The 21,580-nt window shown below is 43.6% G+C and overlaps 1 protein-coding gene across 3 annotated transcripts in view; it reads right to left on the bottom strand.

Moving 5' to 3' along the window:
- Window positions 1-21,580, bottom strand: part of LOC137438266 (signal-induced proliferation-associated 1-like protein 2) — a 254,665-nt gene that overhangs the window by 51,060 nt on the left and 182,025 nt on the right. For all 3 annotated transcript variants that reach the window (XM_068133386.2, XM_078766828.1, XM_078766837.1), the window contains 2 exons: window positions 17,252-17,526; window positions 370-702 (listed from right to left, as the gene is read on the bottom strand). In XM_068133386.2, coding sequence (XP_067989487.2) covers window positions 370-702; window positions 17,252-17,526 — 608 coding nt within the window. The remainder of the gene's footprint in view (window positions 1-369; window positions 703-17,251; window positions 17,527-21,580) is intronic.

Below are 21,580 nucleotides of genomic sequence, written 5' to 3'. Positions count from 1 at the left end.
TAATAACAATAATTTGAACCAAAAGATAACATAATATAGGCATAATATCAAAACAGCATTTAATCCAAAGTCATACAATTTTCCATGTTTCAAAACCGACAAATATTAAACCTTCTTCCTCCAGAGATTCCAAAGTGACCCTTCTTGAGTGTGCTCTCAATGAACCATTACTGAGCATCAACATCAGTGTTATGCCCTCAGGTTACACAGAGAACCAAGGCTAGGATAGAAATGTAGGTGCAGAAGAGCTTTGCCTCAGCTCCGTAGGCGAAATGTTGGAAACAAAAGGAAACAGGCTGTTCGCAACGGAAGGCATAGGAGGAAGAGAGAAAGCAATCAAAAACCCATTTCCCGATAACGATCTCTGACCTTTTGCCAGAGAAGGTTTTTCCCTCGGGGACACCCAGCATGGAGTCTGCATTGCCCAAGGCAGGCGTGATGGGTTGCGGTGCAAGGGGCTGGACGCCTGAACATCCAGGCAATGATGTAGGCCAGGGCATTGTATTTTTATCCTTGGGAGGCCCAACAGGTCGTCCTGGGCCTAAATGTGCCGTCAGACCCACGTGGCCGGCAGGTGATAGGTCCAACCGGGGGTTGGCCTTGTTTGGGTGATCGTTACGCGCAGAATGTTGAATTTCCCGCAATGCGCCATTGTTATTCACCTTGTACTCAAACACAGGAAGGTATCGCTCAGTCTTTGCCCTGCCAGATACATTCCAAAAAAAAGCTCAGAGTTAATGTTATACATAAGGATAAGCAGAAAAGCAGCTGCTCAGTGTCAGCCATTCATAATGCTGATTATACTTCCATTCAACAATGTGGTGCAATTGGGTTTCACTAGGCAATATAAACCAAAAAGGCTGCAGTATCTCCTTAATACAGACCAAATGCGTGACATCATACCTAAAATTTGGAACTTCATCAAGGAAAATTGAACAAGGGCAAAAGGGGGAAGTGAAGTCAATTACATACGAAGCAGGTGTAAACGTAGCTCACTCGATAGATTGGATGAACCATATTCAATATCCAAAGCCTAACAGTGGAGAAGGAAAATAATTTAAAAATATGCCTTTTCCTTTCAATCGGTCATGGTATTAAACAATGTTTATCAGATGTCCAAGAAAGGTCAAATTATGAGCGATCTCACTGGTGATCTTTTCTCAAGTCTTTTCAAATGGTGTACATAATAATCAGTGACATCCATTATGAACTTTATCAAACACGAGGTTTTGATGAGTTTTCTCATTACATCATCAAGAGATGAAAATATTAAGTGTTGGATTAGATAGGTGAGTTTAAAGGAGTTTACAGATTAAAGACAACAGAGAAAGAGATAAGTGAATGCAGGTGGCTTCTAAGTAAAAATAATGAAAGAAAGGAGGCCGCAGCTGCTTCACAGATGTACAAGTACCTTCCCTTCCAGAAGATCTGGTAAAATAATCACATTTTGAAAGAAAATAAGTCTTGCAATCTGTCTTCTTTAAGGTAAAATCGAATTTCATTGCAGGCTGGAAAGATAATTTTATATTTCTATAAGCACAATGAGAATCATGGCCTTGCTCAACAAGAACGGCACTCAGTAGAGCACATACCTCGGCCAGGCTGAACAGTTTACGTTTTGTATCCCACTGATTGGCCGGATCTACATCCGGACCTGAACCAAAATCGAATTGGTTTGTTCTTCTCATATGACCAACTCATCCACCTAGTTTCGTCCGAATTTGTCTCTAACTCTGAGATAATGTTATATATCGTTTTGATGACATCTTTCAATGGTGAAGAATCATTTAAAAAAATATTTTTAAAAACTCTCATATCCGGATCTGCATCTTCACCAAAATCGAAGCGATTCATCCTTGTCACACACCCAACATGTCCACCAAGTTTTGTCCAAATTTGTCTCCAACTCTGAGATATATGTTATATATCGTTTTTGGTCGCATCTTTCAATGGTGAAGAATCATTAAAAAAAAAATTTTTTTAAACTCTCGTATCCGGATCTGGATCTTCACCAAAATCGAAGCGATTCATCCTTGTCACACACCCAACATGTCCACCAAGTTTTGTCCAAATTTGTCTCCAACTCTGAGATATATATGTTATATATTGTTTTTAGCCCTATCACTCTATGGTGAAGAATCACAAACTAGAACGGTACTCTTCGATGTTACGACATTGACCGAAATGCCTCTGCTGACATTATTACATAATTATACATACTTGTACCAAGTTTGATTTAAATCTCTTCAGCTGTTCTCAAGTATCACATTTTTACCTAACAAGACCTATGACCTATGTTGCCAAATCTAATCAGTTCATCTTTTCATCACTGGATCACAAGTTACCGCATTCATGGAATTTTACTTAACGGGACCTCTGATCTTTGACCTCTTTACTCGGCTGGGCCAAATCAGGGGTGATTTTCAATTTTTCATACTACAAGGTTGTAATTTACCTAAAAGTTGTGGCTGGGTAACAGAAACAAAACCATGAAATTTTTTTTCAAAAATATTGACGTCTTACGGTAAAACAGCCCGTTACGTTGGAGATCTCGCGAGATCTTGGAGACGGCGGCAGGGATTTTCGAAGCTCCACACGGTCTCCACGTTTTTCGAAGTTAAGTCTGTTCACAATTGTATTTTGTCGAAACTGTATTTATCTTTCGGTGTGTTAAGTTATTGTGTGCAACTTTGGTTGTTTCTCGGTGTTTATCTTTCATAAATTGATCGTCTGTTTGCCGTGTCGCGAGCAAGGCCTTGTACAGTGTGCACTGTACAACCTTGAGGCTTTGTTTTTCTCTCAGTGGTCCGTCGTTTGTGATCCAATAACTTTCGTTCTCTGTATTCCCAGTCTTTTCACCCATAGCCTACTTCCTTGTGTAAATCTCAACTCAAAAAAAAAAACAAAAAAAAAAAACATTTCCTTCTCTGTTCTCATTCGTTTATTCATTCTTATTCGTTCGTTCGTTCTTCGACCACGTGTTTCTCCCCCATTTCCCCAGATAGTTTTCACTCATTAACCTTCAATGTTTACACTTTCCCCTCAAGTTATGTATTCCGTCATATTTTATAACACCTTTTTCTTCTTCTTCTTTAAATGGCTGCTTTCGACTTGCTCACCAAATCAATTCATCCCAAAAAAAATATCCATCTCCTATAGTGCCTTTTTTCTACATTCCCTAAACTCTCCTGCACTCCATCCTCCATCCAGCGTCCTTAAACGTATTTTTAACTCGAAGGTCACAAGAAACTCATTTTGCAATAAATGTTCGTTTCCCATAAATCGTACACTTTCAAAAATCCAATCTCACCCCTCCCCTCCAAATCTTCCCCATAACCCCTCCCCTCCAAATCTTCCCCATCACCCCTCCCCTCCAAATCTTCCCCATCACCCATCCCTTTCAAATCTCCCCCCTTGCCCCCTCCCTCCTAAACTACCCCCTCACCCCTCCCCGCCAAGACGCCCCCTCGCCCCTCCCCTCCTAGACTCCTGCCTCACCCCTCCCCTCCAAATCTCCCCCATATCCCATCCCTTTCAAATCCCTCCCCTTGTCCCTTCCCTCCCAAACTCCCCCCTCACCCCTCCCCTTCAAATCTCCCCACCCTCATTGCTTCTCAATTTCCCCCCTCTCACTCCCCCTCCTCAAAGCGTCCTCCCCGCTTCTTCCCCCTTCAAACTCTCACCTCCATCTCCCCCAACCTTCTGCCTCGCTCTTCCCCCTCCTCAAATAACACCTCATTGTGGCTCACCCAATCACCATCAAACCTTTTGTCCGCCCCATCTTTCCCTTTCTCCGAGCTATTCTGAAATCTCTGACACACCTTCAACAGCTCTCCCTACCTCTTCCACCTCTTCCACATCTTGCCCTACCCCTCCTCCCCCCTGTTCTGTATCTGATGCTCCCCCTTCCTCTTCATTAACGGTATGGACCTCAAACATCCGGGGCCTTCGTTCAAACTTAACTGATCTCTCCATACAGGTTGCTTCTGTCAAACCAGACGTGATCTGCTTAACAGAAACTTTCCTCCTTTATGATGTCTCTGATTCCATAGTATCTCTCCCGGGCTACTCCCTCCTCCGGTATGATAGACCTGAGCCTCGTCCTGGAGGCAGGGTTGCTATCTTTATCAAAAACTCTCTTCCTCACTCGCCCTGCACTGCACTCTCTCCACCTCACCCCCAGGAATACCTCCTCTTGTTCATATGTGTGTTGTACCGTCCACCAAACAGTGATGACTCCATCTACATCTCGCTGTCTGATGATATGGACCAACTTCTATCCACTCATCCCAACTCTCTCTTCCTCATATGTGGTGATTTCAACTGTCATCATGCCAGTTGGCTGGGTGTGGGTACCTCTCTCACCAGCCATGGCTCCTCAGCAAAGGACTTCTGCGACTCACTGGGACTGACACAATCTGTCAATTTCCCGACCCGGATCTCAGTCAACGGAACATCTTCTCTTCTGGACTTGGTTATGACTAACTTCCCTGAAAATGTCTGCTGCTCTTCTTCTGCTCCGATCGGATCATCTGATCATGTCCTTGTTAAAGTGGACATCTCTCTGACCATCCTCAGGGAGCCTGCTCAGCGTCGACGAGGCTGGCATTTCACTCAGGCCAACTGGCACGGTCTTCAAGCAGCCATCAATCATCTGGACTGGTCTCCCATCTCTACCACCTCTGACATCAACTCATCCTGGGAATTCTTCCAAAGTAAATTGCTCTCTCTCATGCACAGATTTATCCCATCTCGTCTTCAGTTGTCATACCCTTCCTCCCGTCCATGGTACACGGAATCTTGTGGTGAGGCTGTTGCCCAGAAACAACTTGCCTTCGTCTCCTGGAAAGCAAATCCAACGGAAGGAAATCTCATTTCCTTTCACAAAGCCCGAAACAAGTGTGTGTCCACCCTCAGGAGAGCCAGGAAACAATATCTCTCCGTTCTCAAGACCGAACTCTCTTATCTGTCTCCCTCTTCCAAATCCTGGTGGCGTCTGGTCAAATCCGTTTCTGGTGTTTGTTCCCCCTCCATCCCCTCCCTTACCTCAAACGGCTACACAGCTGACTCCGCACGTGAAAAAGCTGAATGCCTCAACTCTGTGTTTGCCTCTAAATCTTGTGTCCCAAACCCATCCCTCTCTGTACCCACCATACCCAGTCGTACCCTGCTGCTCCTGGACTCCGTGTCCTTTCCTCCTGACAAGGTGGAAAAGTTTCTGTCAACCCTCGACTCTGATTCTGCAACTGGACCCGACGGCATCAGCCCACGGGTCCTAAAATCCTGCTCTGCTGCTCTATCTCACCCTCTCTCTGTTCTCTTCACCCTCTCTTTTGCTCAAGGTCAACTGCCATCTGCTTGGAAATCAGCCAACATCACCGCTTTGCACAAAAAAGGTGCAAAAACAGATCCTAGCAACTACAGACCAATCAGCCTTCTCCCAATTATCAGCAAAGTCATGGAATCCATCATTGCTTCTGATATGAAATCTTTCCTCTTCTCCAATGGCTTGATCTCTGATCATCAATTTGGTTTCAGACCAGGTCACTCTACTCTGGACATGCTGCTTCTGCTGTCTCAACAATGGATGGAGGTCCTCAATGCCAAACAGGAAATTAGAGCTGTCTCCCTCGACATATCACGTGCCTTCGACACGGTCTGGCACCCCGCTCTGCTCACCAAACTCTCCTCCTTTGGTATCCATGGAAATCTCCACGCATGGCTGGCGGACTTCCTCTCTAGTCGTCGTCAACGTGTGGCCCTGAATGGGTTTCTCTCATCTCCTCTTCCTGTTCAGGCTGGAGTTCCCCAAGGCAGTGTTCTGGGCCCCGTGCTTTTTCTGGTCTTCATCAATGATCTCTCTGACTCTCTCGAAAATCCTCTCTATCTCTTTGCTGATGACTCCACTCTCTGCCGCTCCATTCCTCTTCCCTCAGATCGGCAGTCTGCTGCCTCCTCACTCTCTGAAGACCTGGACAAAATCACAGACTGGTCAAACAAGTGGAACATGTCTTTCAATCCTGACAAATCTCACACTCTTACTATGTCTCTCCGAAAAGATCGACTGGACAACCCTCCCATCTACTTTCTCAACAATCCTCTCCAAGAAGTTCTGTCGCTCAAGATTTTGGGTCTCACTATCTGCCATGATCTTTCTTGGGAAAACCACATTTCCAAGCTGGCCTCCAAAGCCAGTCGCCGACTGGGCATCCTCCGTCGTGCGAAGTCCTTCCTCGGCACACCTGAGCTCCTCACCACATACAAGGCTTTCATCCGCAGCTCAATGGAATACTGTTCTCCCCTATGGGCCGGTGCTCCTGCCTCACACCTAGCTCGGCTTCACGCTGTTGAAACCAAAGCTTTCAGAATTATTGGAATCTCCCGCGATGAAGCTATCTCTGAGGGCCTTTCACTCACTCACCGCAGGCAGGTAGGTGGTCTTTCTGTCTTCTACCGACTCCTCTCCGGCCTTGCACCCCCAGCTCTCTCTGTGTTCTGTCCCCCAAATATTCCTACAGGTCGCACAAGATCTGCCAGCAACCCTCTGATGGTTAAACTGCCGAAATCTCGGCTCTCCGCTCACCTTCACTCTTTCATTCCTCTTTTCTCCCGCCTCTGGAACAAACTCCCTCACTCCCTTCAATCCCACTCCTCCCTCCAGGTCTTTAAAACAGCTGTTCACCACCATCTCTTATCTTCCCCCATCCAAAACCTTGATCTTTTCTACCCCCGCTAATTCACCCCAGATCCACCTTGTTTGAAATTCCAACTTCTTTCCTGGAAGTCCTGGCAGTGTCCATATGTTTTATACCTCTCCTACTGCCCCCTTCCCACGCCCCCCCCCCCCCCCAAAGCCCTCGCCCTCTCTCAGATCTCTCGATGTCTCCATGTCTCTCGGTCCCTGCTCTCAAATGTTGTGTTTGTGTCCTTCCCCCTCTCTCCCCATCTTGTCTACCGCTCCCTATGTTATATGTTTTATGTGTCGGTTTGTCTTTCTGTGTGATTAATGTTCGCTCTTTCACGAGCCTCGATCTTGTATACAAAAAAAAAAAAAAAAAAAAAAAAAAAAAACCGTTGCAGACTCAAAAAATTCTTAAAATCGATGATTTCTCAGGCTGTGTGTGACCCCCAGAGTTGATTCTGGTACCAAAAGATTCAGAATTGAAAGCCAAGGATGATTGGATAGCTTAACAATGTCTGTGACACAATTCAATACAACTTTTATCCCAAAAACTCATTTTTATCTCAAATTTAAGGCATTTGTTTGAAAAAAAAATGAAAATTTTGCTTTTTAATCATAGGATAATCATTAATCAGAGCTATAGTCAAATTAAATGTACTTTAAATTAACTTTTGTCATTGATTAAGCTTTTTTGTCTCAAATTTAAGGTCTGACATTGAACATTGATAACAAAATAAAAAACCTAGTCCCAATTGTAATCAATGGAGGCCAATGACTTCTTAGTCACAACCTCAGTGGATGTTGCCAGTCCATGCAGCTTCTCCCTGACGCCCTTCACAACCCTGTATAGAGCCTGGAGCTGCGCCTCAGATTTGGGGGCCTTGTTAGTGTTCAAATCTGTGGCGAGTCCAAGTGTCCGCTCTGCTGCGTCATTGACAACTGGGAGTTTGGCCACAACTTCCTTGCCATGACGATAGCTGTCTGAGGTGGGCCACTGTGCAACGGGGAGCTTGACAAAACTGGAGTCAATACCCAAGAGTTCAAACATGCTCCAAGAGTCGTAACCAACAAAGTCTTTGAGGGCTTTACTCCCCAATTGCTGTGAGGCTGGCATCTCCTGTATCATGTTATGTGCAGTCCCATGGTACCTGAGCATAGCCCTTCTCATAGTCTGCTTGTCAGATGACGTTCTGTCCGAGAAGAGTGCCAAAGAGACCAATCTCTCTGAGAGGTACCACAAATGGTTTTGTAGCTTCTCTCGGGCCACAGTCACAAAGGACAGAAATTTGGCAGGCCACTTTGTTGGATTCTTTGCGATACTGGCCTCAGCCTTGAGGAGGTTCTTCATCAGGTACAGGTCGTTAGATGGTGCATCTGCAGCACTGGTACATGTCAACCACGCTTTAGTGTAGAAGACTGACATGAATGCAGCGAGACTGGTTATGTCTTCCAGCTCTTCGGGTGTGTAGATATCTCCCAACTGCCAACGGAAGAGTGCCACCTTTATAGTGTATAAAGTCTTGCTCATCCAACGGGCGTGGTGGAATGCCCCAGGAGCTTTGATAGTGATGGTCCTCATACCATCAGGGACAGTCCCTCCAAGAAACAGCAGTGTGAGGTGTGCCAGCTCCAGGTAGTCGTGTCGAAGAGTCTCCTTTGTGCTATTGTCCATCCACGTCTGAAGGAAGGTGATGGTGGCATGTACATGGCCAGCCAGCTCTCTCTGATGAGCAGACACCTCGACCAATGTGTAGTTGCCCTGGTCCAATTCACTCCAAGTGTTGAGCAGTCGCTTGAACAGCTGTTCATTAGGTCCTGTGGTGGGGCCATACACTATTGAGCAAGACGCCCCTCCAACCAATTCGTGGATGTGGTGCCGACACGCCAGTTGCAGAAGACTCCTGCCAAACTCAGTCTCCAGTCTTACTACGACTCCACTCTTGACCCCAGAGTTCACTGCCGTTGTATCAAAGACAAGAGCGCCTATCCTTGATGTGTGCAAGAGCGCCTTGAACGCCCTGATGAATGGTTACAGTAACAACCGAAAGCAGGCATTAAAATTAATGATTGTAAGCTGCTTTTGTTAACTTTTTTTTATTGAAATGAAGATGGCCAAATTTAAACAACGTTATAACAGTTATAAAAACTGGACAATACAAGGTTGTAAAAGACAATTTAAAGTAAATTTAATCTGATTAATGGTTATCCTATGATTAAAAAGCAAAATTTTCAATTTCTTTCCATAAATATGCTTGAAATTTCAGACAAAAATCAGTTTTTTGGATAAAAGTGGTATTGAATTGTGTCACAGACATTGTTAAGCTATCCAATCATCCTTGGCTTTCAATTCTGCATCTTTTGGTACCAGAATCAACTCTGGGGGTCAAACACAGCTTGAGAAATCGTCAATTTAGGCATTTTTTGAGTCGTCTGTAACTGTTGCTATGGTAACGGGCTGTCTGACCGTAAAACGTCAATATTTTTGAAATTTTTTTTCATGATTTTGTTCCTGATACTCACTCACAACTTTTAGGTAAATTACATTGAATTAGGAAAATCACCTCCGATTTGGCCCAGCCTAAGTCTCTTTACCCCATAATGTAATCCATTTATCTCTTCATCATTATACATACTTCGACCAAGTTTAACTTAGTTCCCTTCAGCCATAATTAAATTATCACGGTAACACAAACCTATAACAGAAACTGACATTTGACCTATTGATGCAGAAATCAAGTTTGATTTAAATCCCTTCAGGTGTTCTCAAGGTATCACATTTTTACCTGACATGACCTCTGATCTTTGATCTCTTGGTGGCATAATCCAATCAATTCCTCTTTGCATAATAGTATATACTTATATCACGTTTGGTCTAAATCCCATCACTCGTTCCCAAGTCAGCTCGGTAACAGAATTTTAATCTAACAGGACCTCTGACCTTTGACATCTTCACCCCAATATCTAATCAGGTCATCTATACATCATTACACATATCTGTACCAAGTTTGACTTGGATCCATTCAGGTGTTAATTTCTCGCGGTAACGAAAACCTATCGCAGACGAACAACCTGAAAACGTAATAGTTCCGGCGATTTAGTCGGCGGAGGCATAAAAATTCTCCTATCAGTATCGGGACTAGGATCTTCCCCAAAATCGAATCAATGCGTCCTCGTCATACACACAACCTGTCCACTAAGTTTCGGCCAAATCCGACCATAACTTCGAGATATCCTGCTCACAGCCAAACAACCAGCGGTGAATACCTAACCTCCATGCAGTGCACCTTTGGTGGTGGAGGTAACGATCGATGTGATGTCAGGTGGGGTGGGGGTGAGGTGGGCGATATAAATCAGTTTTGTTCGGACTTGCTGAAAAGGCGAGTCCCATCAAGTGTCAAGTTAGGCATGTCAAGTAGAGGAAAACTTTTCTTGATTCACACGACCTTTTACACCCCGTGGTGGTAGAGAAGGTTATGTGGGCGAAGGAATGAAAAGTCTCAAGAGGTGGAGAAAACACTAGCAGAGGAAGTGTCAGGTTCATTCCATTTCAATGCAGGGTTGGTGTTTAGCAATCTACTTTGCCTCCAGCCATGTCCACGTGCCAAGAGTTTGGACAAAGAAAATCCACAGCGGACAAACAATGGAAAAGGATTGTGCCGAATTTTCCTGGCCTAGGACCACTTCTATGTCCTCTGTCGTGTATATATACACACACATGGGGTCTATGAAATGATATTTTCTTCCTTTGTGCAATTTTTAATTGTCATAATTTCGTGGGCCACCTGGTCCTCAGTAGTAGCAGCAGCAAAGTGTTTTTTTGTGTATAAAAGAGAAAAACAAAAAGGGAATTTGTCATAGAGTAGTCACTGACTGTTGGAGCAATTCTTTGTTTTTTTATCTCCCCCACCCTTGCAGCGAGGCGTTCGTATTTCATTTTAATACTACTCTCCTGAGAGAAAAAGAATTGACATTTTTAATGTCAATCGACTTTGTTATCCACATTTAAAATGCATTTTTAGAACTAGAATGTGGAATTACCTAACCGATGCCATTTGAGCAAAACGTTCCCTTCAGCTATACTCAAACAATACTCTGCATTACACATTGAGAAGGAGGTGGTTTGAGGGGGGACAGGATGGGTTTGGAGAGTCGACATTAAGTTTCTGGAACATGATTTTGAGAAGTGCTGCTGTAATGGCCTTAAAGTGCAGTTGGAGCAGAAAAGTATTTTCACATTTTATTTATTTGTCAAGTTTGAAACTTTTACCACTCTTACAATACAGATCATGGAACTCATTTCAGATATTGTCGAAGCTGGTAAAGTTAAGCCATTCCAATAAAAATATTTTAAAAAACAAAGACAAAACATTGTTTGGAGGACCAAATCCCCGTGTTCAATTCCACAGTGTGACGGATGTGATGGATTCCACATCCACCATTACAAAGGACCACCCAAACCCTTCCTCGGAATTGAAATCGATAGCGAGATGAAAATCCCAACTGTATATGGGAAGAATAACCTCATAAAAGCGGTTCAAGACCAGAACCCATTTTGCTGACACAAAAACGCATTCATATTAGCCTTGTGAATGGCACTCGAGGAATGTAGAGGATAAATAAAGAGTTGTACTCAATGGCATAAAAATAAAATAAATGAATACACGAACAAACCATTCAAGTAAGCAGCTCCGAAGAGCAATAGGCTAATGAGAAGAATCATGAACACTTGCTCACCACTTGGTACAATCTTAATCTGGCCATGCATGGAGATCTGAAAAGCGCATATCGTGAGTGATTATTTGAGGGCAAATTAAATTCGCGTGATGTCCATCTGCTCCACCAACCAAATTCACACAGATTGGCGCAAACCCCAGAAATTTCCCAGGCGATCACTTCAAATGCAATGACAACATCTTGCATGGTAGTTTCTCGTATATTTAAAATCAAATGTCACAAATATACAAAATGTGCTTCTATTTGATGATTGGCAAGTGGACTTAACTCAACAAAACAGTTACACTCACCTGCTTAAAGGATCACCAAATTAGTTCAAATCCTGACCCAGCTATAAACTATCATCCCAGTGTTTCACAGGCAGGGCGATTCATCAATATGTGTGCCGTCCCTCGGATGGATGTTAAACTGGGCATCCCATGTGCCGGAATTAGTTGGTAGACGTTGGATTTCCCAAGGTTTTACGAAGTATGCGAACAATCGCCAGCACCATGAACAAATTACAAATTCCTGCCCTAACTACTGCTGGGAGATGGCTGGCAAACTACCCTGCATGACCCTGCCACCCTGCATGAACTACTGCTGGAAGGAGGAGCAAGCTTTCGCTGGCACAAGAAAAAAAATACAAACTGCTGCCATAACTGGCTGGGAGAGGGACAGCAAACTGCCTTGCATGACCGTTGCTAAGAAAACTGCTTCGGCAAAACAAACACTTTGTAACACAGAGTATGGTGCATCAGTCAGTAAATAGAAGGTGAAAGAAGAAAAATTCACACAACGACATGGCTGCATCCAAAGGAGCAAAGGAGCAAAATAATCCAGCTCCCTTGGTAACCACAACTGAGAGTTGTGGAATCTGACCTTTCCTTCAAGTATTTGCAAGAGATATTTGTAAGTACCTTCATGAAAATGTGATCCTCTAATACAATAAATTTGGAGGGCTCCACACTTAGAGGAAAAACACAACAAATCCCTTTTGTGCGACCTCACCGTCCATGCCTTTTACCCTCACCGTCCATGCCAACATTCAAGTGGTTTGCAGTCTTTAGAAAGTATTTCATATTGCAGATTTGTTTCGACAGCAGCCATGGTTTAGAAAAAATACCAGGGGTGTTCAAATAGCAATGAGATGCAATTGTCCAAGACAAGCCAACTTGCATTTACATTTCAATATAGCATCAACACACTAACTCAATTTTTCTTTAAAACGGTCTATGCCAGTAAATTGAAGTTTTCAAATTGCTCCTTCAGCCACGTTGTCAGTGAATCAGTGGCCATTCAGGTGTAACTTGAAAAGATAAGTCAATGTTGGTAGGTCATAGCTGTAGGGTGAGGCGGAGGGAGTGGGAATGTAGCTTCAATCATCTATAGTCATAAATGGCAGTCTACATAATACACTTGCACATTATTGCGAAGTATGAGTGAGCACACCTTTGGTCAATATCCCTCGACATCTGTCCTTGAAGGCCTGCTGCAAACTTTGTACGAGGATGTTTTAATATGCCTTGCGGTTGGAATTTTCTGAGGCAGATAGTCAATTGCAAAGATTCCTTTGGCATTCTAGAAAAATCAAGGCCATGATATTGCTGGCTGAAGGTTAAATTTATTGGGTGGTGGTGATCCCTTGCACTTCCATTAAATGAATTGCAATTTGGATTCACGATCCAAGCGATGAAGCCACTTTTGTCACAGGTTCACAGATGAGTGATAAATTCAGCTGGATCTGCATTTAACAGTTAAAGAAACTCACAAGCTTTTGCCGTTGATTGTGAGTGCTGAGGTTTCAGGGACGTATCTGGCTGAGATATTGGTTAAGTCCAAGTGTTCATGGATACCTTGAGAAATTCCTCGCTCTGCAGATATGTCAGCAACTAAAACATGATCTTTCATGAGTCACATGATCTTTCATAGTTACCTCTACCTGAGTAACGGTTTGTGGGTCGAAGATTCATAGCAGAGAGGGAGGGCTTCGTTGGTGGCGTCATTGTTGCTTAGTGGACAACAAAACACAAAAATAGCAGGTTGCGTAGGGGAAGACTCAGCCAGAAATATCACAGGGTATCAGGAAGGGGAAGGGAAAGGGGGGAACAAGGGTATAACGAACAAAAACTATGCTACAACCTCCCATGTCAAAAGCTGCTCTTTCATCCCTGGGTTTCCCTTCATCTTCGTTCAGCCCCATACTGTGCTTGAGCTTGTATTCAGCTTGTTCACCCCAAGTCCTCCTCCCCTTCCTTCTCCCATTACTCTCTCACTCTTCCCCTCACCCATTACATCTTCCTCCCAAGTGTCCCTCTACCCTGCTGTTGATGTTTCCCCACTTTCCCTTCTGTTCTAGCTGTTCAGTTTTGTTTTGTTCTGTGTTCTTGGTCTTCCAAGAGCCTCAACTTTGTTGGCATACATAAACATTACATTGCATCATAAAAAATACAACTTGATATTGGTTGACTTTTATTGCTCTTCGGGCAACTTTCCATAGGCACAAAACTCAAACTAAATTTGCCTAGAGCTCAGGATCGTTCGTTTCTGATGCTCAGGATGTTGCACCATCACACAGTGGCCTAATTGTTACAAAGAATATTGTTATGTCGGTGGGGTCGAGATACTTTCGACCAGGTAGAGTTGTGTAGCTATAATGCTCTGACTGTTGTGAAGAAGAAGAACCACCACCATGTAATAAGTAGAGAACCTGTTTAGCCCGGATGTCGGATGAAATTGTATATTTGTCCCCATTACGAGGAATGGGGCATGTTCACTGGTTATAGGGGTTATGTTAATTCCCCTGTTCGTCCAACCTCTGTGATCTATCCTTTGTCCTTTATGGCACCGCACCATAGACACTAGCACAGAAATTGCCCATTAAACCACACTTAATAATGAAAACCAACCAGAAGCCAGGCATCAAGCAGTAGGGCTAACAATCCCGCCTGGCAGGCACACATCGCTCGGGCAGGCTGAGAGCCACGCACAGGAGGACAGTGATTGGGCGGGAGTTGACCAAAGGGAAGGCCGGGGTAAGAAGGGACTCGCTGATTGGCCAGGGTGGAGCAAGAAGGCACTCACTGATTGGTGAAAGAAGGGCGAGGAGGAAGCAACGCGGTGATTGGCAAGGTTCGACTGATGACGTCAGAAGCGGTCTGCGTGTGGATTGGTGGAGAGCTGAGCATGCAGTGGTGGCCTGCGGGCATTGGTAGAGAGGCACAGATGACGTCACCAACGGTCAATAAAAGAACCATCGGACCAACATTTTCTCTCTCTTGCCCCTCACGCCTTCCTCTGCCATCGACTCTCTCTGCCTTGGTATCGGACTTTGGTGAAAGACGGTTGAGCACTGACGATTATCCCCCCGGTCTTGACGTTCTGGACCTCGGTTCTGGCGGAAGCGGTTGTGGGCCGGCATCGTATCCTTGTTCCCCTGTTTGTCTGACGTGAAGAGGAAGAGCCGCAGACGGAAAGCTGCAGTTTTGCCAGGCAGAAACGACGCGTGGAAGAACGCTCTGGAGGCCTTCATCGAGGCCTAGTCAGGCCTGTTTTGCGCCAGACAGCACGCACTTTGCGTGCAACGCTACCAGCGCCCCAAATCCATTCGCAGACCCTGACGAGGTTCAAGCCGATTGAGATAAGTGCAAATAACCACACGTTTTTATTTTCCAGGTTATCCTTCCCTTCGTCTGTGTTTCTAAGTCTGGCGAGGGAGTGCTCCATTTAGGACTTTAGTTTATCGTCGCGCTTTTCTTTGTCCCGGCATTCCGTTTTAATAAACCTGTTGTTTTCGGTACATTTGTAAATCAATTTTCGTGTGAGTTACTTTTTGCAGGTTGAAGACTGCCTGGCGGGATCGCTCAGGTAAGCGCTTCAGCTTCCTCCCCTCCCCTTTCTTCCTCCGGCGCATATAGTGAAATTCGGAATTTTATCAGTCGCCTCCGAGTAACGCTCGATTCGCCTTCCGTGACTTTCCTGGTGTTAACTGAAGGAATCGCATGAGAATATGTATAGGGTGATTAATATAAAACAAGCAAAGTTTACACAAGCCGATGAAAACAGACCTCGAGAGACCATTAACCTTTGGAATGGGGGTTTGCTGTTATGGATATATTGAACATCATATTATGTTATATTGTATATATTTGCATTATATTGTTACCCTCACCAGGGGAGAGGGTATTGCATTTGAGTCCGTTTGTTTGTTTGTCTGTTTGTCCGCACAGAATATATATGATTTTCTCTGCAACCGTTGGTCCGATTGACAGGAAAATTTCACAATAGGTGTGCCTCCTTCTGTAGAATTTTTAATGATAATTATGACGCCACGTCACGTGGTATGGGCGCCATCTTGGAAAAACGAAAAACTTTGCACCTCTATATCTCCGAAAGCGCTGTAGAGAAAAAATTGAGACATGGCTCATTGTAAAGAACTCTCCATTGGGAATAATATATGTTAATGATGATGCCATAGGTGCCGCCATTGTGATGCCATAATTCAACGAGTACAACACGTCATCCGATCAAGATGAAATTTCTTGAGCGTCATCTATGGATAAATTAGTGGAGAAGAAAAAAATGATGACGTCCTTGGTCACGTGGTTCGGCCGCCATATTTGTTTTAACACAAAAGCCTTAAAGACCACTAAAAATGCCCTGGCGAGGGTCTGCAATCTCCGATTGCTCTTTCTTGTTTATTTATAATTTGTATTTGTGTTGCGTAATATTACATTATATTGTATATATTTGCGTTATATTGTATTGTGCATTATATATTGGTTTGCATTATATTGTTACGGATAAATTGTTACGAAAACAAGAGTTAAAACAATTCGCAAGAGAGATATATCAGCATTTTTTATAGTCTCATCTAAGCAATTCATTCATCGCGTTGGCAGGCCAAGTTTAAATCACACATAAAGTGGGGGATGGGGGGAAATGGTCCATTATCTACCAAAATACTTGTTATTCGTATTAAATTCGTGATGTCTCTTAATGTCCCTGTTCTGCATGTGATATGTACAAGGTGCTCCTGTAATATGAAATGCAACATTGTAAAAAGGAAAAAAAGAAGAATAAATAAATGGTCATAATAATAAGCTTGTTCATCCGTCCATTGGTTAGACAGCTGACCTCAACCCACAATTTCAACCTGAGAAATCATACGACTGCCATTTTGGTGCCATGAAAAGCCAAACACATCTTCGGAGCAGTCATATTCACAATCACCATACCCTCCCGACATCTTTTCCCTTCAGTGTAAAGCAAAAACGACCAAAGATACTGTTAAAAAGATCATCAAATATCGAAAGGTTGGAGCCGATAGGCATCATGGGCCATGTGTAGACCACAGCATGTATAGGCCTCAGCAATAGAGGCAGCGGTCTGTTGTCTATACTCCACCCAAACAACTATGTGGCATTCTCTCAAGCAAAGCTTTTACAGCGGATGTTCCGCATGTCCTTGCTTTTATTTCAGACTATTTTCTCTTAAATGAATCGACCAGGAACCATAAATCCCATGTCATTATAAAGGTCTTTGTCCAAGGACTTCCAGGAATATTACGAGATTGTGAAAGAAAACATCCATCATTATTTACTTTTAATGATGTGTGCATGTATGGATCAGGAAGAAGATAATTGGTTTCAGCTCATCAGAAAAAGTTGAGGACTTGTAGTCACATTTTACATTGCACAGATGTTCCGTGGGCCCCTGCTAGTATTATATAATGTAATATAATATAATATAACATAATATAGTAATATATAACATAATGTAATATAGTATAACATAATATATCTGAAGCAAAAATGCAGCTATGCCATCAAAAACAAAACAAAGTGGATTACACACCTACGGGGCTTCCCATCCAACAGTGGTGGCACGATGGACACCCTCACAGTCACTGAAGTGCGAAGGAGGTCAATCATTTGCTCATGCGAGAGAGTTGCCACTGCCACCGTGCAGATTTCCACCAAGCGACTACCCTGGCGCAGGCCTGTGCTCCAGGCAAATCCATGTTCTTCAACTTCTGCCACAATACCCTCAGCATTCACATGGAAGCCAAGTTGTCCAAGGCTGTTGCGGAGCAAAGTCAATTGCTCTGTCTCGCAGCCATGTGTAAAGAGCTGCCGTGTTGAGAGAATATAGGGAGAACAGTAAGAATGATGGTTGCGTCCAGTCAGTTTGTAACAAAACAACATGCCCTTTAATAATGTTATAAAACAAAGTGGCCATTTTGCCTCTTTCTTCTACACTTATTATAGAATTAAAATGATATCTATACAAGTGTTAAATCTTCATCCTTTCTTGCAATAAAAGCTGTAATTAATCATGTTGTGTGTGTATATATATATACATACTGTCACGTGAAAAAGTAAGTACACCCCACGTAAAGTTTTGACTTTTTCAACATATTTCAACATACAGCTATTTGATCTTCATTTCAACAATATTGATAGATAAAGGTGATATAATATAACAAATATCATGAAACATTTACATTTTGTAGTCCATTGTATCTATCTATAATTCCAGTAATCTCTGTGTGTATGTATGTATGTATGTATGTATGTATGTATGTATGTATGTATGTATGTATGTATGTATATGTATGTATGTATGTCTGTGACCGCTGTTTCTCGACAACCACGGGTCCGATATACTTTAAACTTGCCAGGTATATTGCTGGGGACCCGAGGATGTGCCTTTTCAAGGTTTGAAATTAATCGGACAAGTAGTTACCGAGCTATGTCCAAAAAACGATTCAACCAATCAGAGAGCAGCGAGCTATCACGTGTGCCGAACGTGGCGAACAGACTCTGCCTCGGACGGCACATTTGAGAGCGTATTCATTTATTTCACGTTGGCAAACTATGTTGGCGTTAAACTATGTTTTAAAACTAATTAAAACTAATTTGCGATTCATCGTAACTGCGATTTGCGACCTTCCGGACAGTGAAGACTTCACTTCCGGCAGCCAATCACAGAACGAGCCGAGCCGAGCGCGTGCGCCATTACGGTTCGTAATTCGATTTCTTCCGGAGAAAATAATAATTTCTCGATTTCTTATGCGCATTATTTCTCCCAATTCAGTCAGAGCGAAGGGCGGAAGCGAAGAGCGTTGTTTTTTTTGTTTACGGGCGTACGGGCGTACGGGCGGGGTAGAGCGTACTGGTAGCGTTTTTTTGTTTTTTTTGGCAAGGAACGGGCACCCACGTACGAGCATGCCCTAGTAATTTAAATAAACATAAATGCAAATTTCGCATGTGGAAAAAGTAAGTACACCCCGACATTTATCACTACTTCAAATACCTAAAATTAGAATCAGGTGCACCAGCTCAGGTGCAAATGATTAGAACATCGTTAGAGAGGATCTTGGAGGAACCTGTCTTATTTAAACCTCAGACATTTAGTTTGGTTTGCTCTTTGTTGTTGAAGTGTGCGGCGTCACCATGCCTAGATCAAAAGAGCTCTCTGAGGCCTTCAGAAAGAAGGTTATAGATGCCTACGAGTCTGGGAAGGGATTAAAAAAGATCTCCAAACAATTTGAAATCAATCATTCGACTGTCCGGAAGATAATCTACAAGTGGAGAAGATTCCAAACAACTGCCAACTTGTTCAGGCCAGGCCGCCCCAGCAAGTTCAGCCCGAGAGCAGACCGCAAGATGCTGAAAGAAGTCTCCAAGAACCCCAGAATGTCATCACGGGACCTACAGGTAGCTCTTGCCACTGTTGATGTCAAAGTGCACGAGTCTGCCATTAGAAAGAGGCTGCACAAATTTGATCTACATGGGAGGTGTGCCAGGAGGAAACCTTTGCTGTCCAGAAAGAACATCAGGGCAAGACTAACGTTTTCCAATGAACACCTCGGCAAAGACCAGCACTTCTGGAACAATGTGCTCTGGACAGATGAGTCAAAGGTAGAGCTATTTGGCCACAGTACCAGAAGACATGTTTGGCGAAAACCAAAGGCAGCATTTGACCACAAGAACTTGATCCCAACTGCAAAGCATGGTGGTGGAAATATTATGGTTTGGGGCAGCTTTGCTGCATCAGGGCCTGGGCAGCTCACCATCATAGAATCCACTATGAATTCTTCATTGTACCAGAGGGTGCTTGAGGATAATGTGAGGCCATCTGTCGGAAAGTTGAAGCTCAACCGAAGGTGGACCTTGCAACATGACAATGACCCAAAACATACCAGTAAATCCACAAAGGAATGGCTGAAAACAAAGAAATGAAGGGTCCTGGAATGGCCAAGTCAAAGCCCGGATCTAAATCCCATCGAGATGTTGTGGGGGGCTTTGAAACGAGCTGTGCATGCAAGAAACCCCTCAAACATCGCACAGCTGAAAGAATTCTGCATGGAGTGGGCAAAAATTTCTCCCAGTCGATGTCAGAGACTGGTCGACAGTTATAAGAAACGCCTACTTGAGGTTGTTTCTGCCAAAGGAGGCAATACCACCTATTAGATCCAAGGGTGTACTTACTTTTTCCACATGCGAAATTTGCATTTATGTTTATTTAAATTATACAATGGACTACAAAATGTAAATGTTTCATGATATTTGTTATATTATATCACCTTTATCTATCAATATTGTTGAAATGAAGATCAAATAGCTGTATGTTGAAATATGTTGAAAAAGTCAAAACTTTACATGGGGTGTACTTACTTTTTCACATGACTGTATATACACACACATCACAAATGAATCCATGCTGTGTTCCCCCAACCTTAATCGAAACAAATAAATGACAATGTTTCGGTTAGCAACATGCAACAAGACGTACTTCCGCTAATCTTTCTCAAGAGTGGTAGGCAATACATCAAAATCCCCCAATAAGGTGAGGTGGACCAAGCTGGACAAACAATCAATGAACATGTCAAGGCACTCACGAATTCCAACCAGAGGCACATAAAACCATCAGCATATTTAGAAATCAAACAAAACACTCAGTGTAACCCGATGATATAGTGATAATAAATCAAAATGCTTCGATATCATGTAATCAAAGGATAATCAATGACTCATGAAAAGTACATACTATTTGATGTAATCCAATGTGCCATCAGATAAATGTAGTTTCCGTTTTAACAACATCACATATGGTGGGCAGGTGACAGTTTGTGCAGAGAGGCGACGAGGTGAGGGGAGCTGGAGAAGGAAGGGGGTGAGGGGTGAAGTGGTTGAAATAGATTTCACTTGATAAACAAACAGGTGACCTGTTGCTGTTAAATACAATTCCCATTCGATGGCAGAGCACCACTGGTGAGTTTATGCAAGAGTGGTCCAAACGTCAATGGCAAAACCACCATCTCCTGCATGATCAATGTGACCGTTTCCTCTGCATACCAATCCTCCAAAATGCCTCTTCTGGTTCTGTTCGGGGTCAAACCCAAAATCCTACCTTTCCCATAGGGATGTGGTGTGCCCTGCCTTGAGGCCATGTTTGGCAACTCTGAGCAAACTCTGTTTTAAGCTAACTCTGAGGGCCTTTCACTCACTCACTGCAGGCAGGTTGGTGGTCTTTCTGTCTTCTACCGATTCCTCTCTGGCCGAGCCCCCCCCCAACACCCCAGCCCTGTCTGTGCTCTGTCCCCCAAATACTCCTACAGGTCACACAAGATCTGCCTGCAACCCTCTTCTGGTGAAACTGCCAAAATCAAGACTCTCTGCTCACCTTCACTCTTTCATTCCTCTTTTTTCCCGCCTCTGGAACAAACTCCCTCACTCTCTTCAATCCCACTCATCCCTCCAGGTCTTTGAAACAGCTGTTCACCACCATCTCTTATCTTCCCCCATCCAAAACCTTTATCTTTTCTACCCCCGTTAATTCACCCCAGATCCACTTTTTTGAAATACCGACTTCTTTCCTGGAAGTCCTAGCAGTGTCCATGTGTTTTATACCTCTCCCACCCCCACCCCCCCCCCCCCTTCCCATGCCCCCTCCCTCCAAGCCCTCTCCCTCCCACAGATCTCCCGATGCCCCTGCTCTCAAATGTTTTACTTGTGTGCTTCCCCCTCTCTCCCCATCTTGTCTCCCGCTCCCTTTATTTCGTCTTATGTGTCTGTTTGTTTTTTTTGTCACAAATGTTAGCTCTTACACAAGCCTCGCTATTGTACAGGGTCCGGCTGGGAGGTGTGACGATTTTCAGAAAACTCGTAGTTATTTTTA

Source organism: Myxine glutinosa, chromosome 1 (assembly GCF_964187855.1).
Source record: "Myxine glutinosa chromosome 1, kmMyxGlut1.1, whole genome shotgun sequence".
Classification (NCBI taxonomy): Eukaryota; Metazoa; Chordata; class Myxini; order Myxiniformes; family Myxinidae; genus Myxine; species Myxine glutinosa.
This window is presented reverse-complemented; position numbering and strand designations above follow the sequence as displayed.